Below are 2,839 nucleotides of genomic sequence, written 5' to 3'. Positions count from 1 at the left end.
ATTTTTTCTCAATTTTCACGTAGATTTAGGTTATCCCTTACATAATTTGTATGCTAGTAAGATCGGCTGTCACCATTTTTAAATTTGAATCCAATAATATCAAATTAAAAAAAAAAATGGAAAGAAAATATGATCATAAATGACCTTTAATTTATTAAAAATTATTAGTTACCAAACAACCAAGCAACCAAGCCCAATCGAACTAAAAAAAAAAAATGGAAAGAAAATTATTTATCAGACTTCTAAAAAAAAATTATTTATTAGATTTCTAAAAAAAAAAAAATTCATATATATGAAATGCTAGTTTGAAGCTTGAACCAAACAACCTAGCAACCAAGCCCAATCGAACTAGTTAGCGAGCTTCAGGCCCCCATTAAACACGATAAAAGCCCAGCCGCTACTGGATCGATCGTCTTCAACGACGGAAGCAGCTTCGACGTACCACCACCGGACCATCGCGACCTAAACCCTAGATCTTGATTCCCATGGACGATTATTGGCGTTTCCGGCCGATCCCCGATGACCGCCAACTCTGCCCAGCCTGCTCTATTCCCCACTACCCCTTCTGCCCTTCGCCTCCCGCCTTCGCCGCCGATAACTTCCGCTTCCGATCCTCCGATTTCCGTCCACCGCTCTTTGACCGACCCTTCTACATACCATCCCCATCGAGTGGAACGGCGTTTTTAGGGCCGCCGTCTCACCAACCACTTTTTATCCATGGAGAGGTGGTTGATCGGGAGAGTTTCCGGAAGAGGATGCGGGTGGAAGATGCGGAGGTCGGAGTTTTCCCTCCCTTCCAACCTTTAAATCGTGCTTTTTCGGTGGATGATGAGCGGAGGCTGAATCTGATTCGCGATCATGGGAGGGAAGGTACCACGCAAGTGCATAATGTAAGTCATTGGAATAATAATAGCGATTACCGCATGGATGGGGATGGTCAGGATGTCTTGCAGAAGCATTTCGGTAGTAGTGGAATTAATCATGGGTTATCGGAATCTGAGATTTACCCTCGGGATGGTCGTTTCCACCATGCTAAGGGTTACGAAGCTTACCCGTCTCAGCCGATCTATAACTTGGATAGGGAAGATAGGAGGGATTTTGAACGGATGGAGTTTGGGTCTGATAGAAGAGGGCCGTTTGATTCACAAATTGGGGGCGACTACTCGTACCGGCCAAGTGCTCAGCTAGATAGAAATTTGCAGGCACCTCGGTTTGGTGGATCTGATGATGCTTTGGGCGCTTCACAAAACTTTGCATCAGTTGTGCCAGGGGAGTATTTTCGAAAGGATTCGTGGAGGCCGGGCTCTTATTCCACTAATGATGATAACACTTCACGAGTTGGAAACTTCAATGATCAGCAGCAGACTCCTTATTCTACGAATGATTACAGCTCTTTACGAGTTGGAAACTTCCATGATCAGCAGCAGGCTCATCCTATGCCGAGCTGCTATCCTCTTTTGCCAAAGCAACCTTCACACCCTCATACCGAAGATCATCTCACGGCTACTTATGGCCAAGAGTATGCCACTCAAAATCACATGGAAAGCAAATCTGAGTTTTATAAACAGAAGGGAGAGATGATGAGAAATTGCTTGGACGACTGGCGTCCAATTCCAGGTAAAATTCAAAAACCCTTGGATCTACCGACTTATCCTGCTGTGGAGCAATTGGGCCCTCACACTAGTAAACAAGCAGGCGATACACCTGCAGCGGCGTACATAAACCATGTGATGGGTACGTCCAAGCCTGAGCAAGGACATACTTCTCAAGCATATCCCCCTATTCCACCACAGCCTCTTTTTCCCGTTGCCAACCATGTGATGGGTACATCCATACCAGATCATGGACATACGTCTCAAGTTCATCCTCCTATTCCAGCACAGCCTCTTTTTCCAATACAGACTGAGGCATCTCTATCAAGTCTCCAAGCGACATCCTCTGTATCAGCAACGAATTCTGTTGTAAGCCCTGTTCGAGTGAACACTTTAGCTAAGAGGCTGCTTTCAGTGTATGGCTCTCAGTCTTTGCCACAGGGAGAGCTCTATAGTGATCATCCTGTGCAGGCATCCAAAGGGTTTGCTATTGAGGTATTGTTAACTGGTGCTGTGATTAATATAGTTTTCTTGGTTTGCTCCTTTAGTTAATGAAATTACTTGCAGAGTTTGTTAGATTGATGTCGATTCACTGATAGAACCAACAGTTAGCACATCAACAATCTTCAACTTAGTGAAGGGTGAATTTTCCAATATATGGGCAATTTACTTTACTACTGTCTATGATGCACAGACACGGACATGGCGACACGGATACGACACGACAAGGACACGGGACACGTCAATTATTGAAAATATAGGACACGGTATTATAATTTTTATATTTTAAAAATAGTGTATAAAAATTAAATAAGTATAACTTTAAAAAAATATTTAGAAACAGCAAGTCATTTAATTAGAATTTGTGCTTAAAATGATTAATATTAGGATGTCGAGAGTCGGGTGTCGATGCCGTTTATTAGTCATCGAGGAGGAGTTGACAATAATGTCGAGAGTCGGGCATTGATGTTATGCAGTATATATTGAGCGTCAATGTTAAGAGGGAATTTATTGTCGATGTTGTGAGGGCATTGGTCGTCGATGTTGAGAAGGCATCTATGATGCATCGACACAGACATGGCGACACGGACACGACACGACACAGACACGAGACACGACGATTTTTAAAAATATAGGACGGGTGCGGCGTGGACACGATATAATAATTTTTTAATATAATATATAGAAATTAAGGTGACATTATAATAAAAATGACAAGCAATAATAAATCAATTTCATGATAACTT

At 42.6% G+C, this 2,839-nt stretch overlaps 1 protein-coding gene across 4 annotated transcripts in view; it reads left to right on the top strand.

Annotated features, from left to right (window-relative positions):
• The first annotated feature begins 277 nt into the window (after nucleotides 1-277).
• LOC110097619 overlaps nucleotides 278-2,839 on the top strand; it is a 19,473-nt gene continuing 16,911 nt past the window's right edge. For 2 of the 4 annotated variants that reach the window (XM_020824111.2, XM_020824110.2), the window contains exon 1: nucleotides 289-2,087. In XM_020824111.2, the coding sequence (XP_020679770.1) occupies nucleotides 486-2,087 (1,602 nt within the window). In that variant the 5' untranslated portion in view covers nucleotides 289-485. Of the gene's footprint in view, nucleotides 2,088-2,839 lie in introns of all 4 variants that reach the window. The other 2 variants (XM_020824112.2, XM_028701262.1) reach the window with 2 other exon arrangements.

The sequence above is a fragment of the Dendrobium catenatum genome, unplaced genomic scaffold (genome assembly GCF_001605985.2).
Source record: "Dendrobium catenatum unplaced genomic scaffold, ASM160598v2 fragScaff_scaffold_1659, whole genome shotgun sequence".
Lineage (NCBI taxonomy): Eukaryota > Viridiplantae > Streptophyta > Magnoliopsida > Asparagales > Orchidaceae > Dendrobium > Dendrobium catenatum.
Note: the sequence above shows the minus strand (reverse complement) of the source record. Positions and strands in the feature narration are given on the sequence as shown.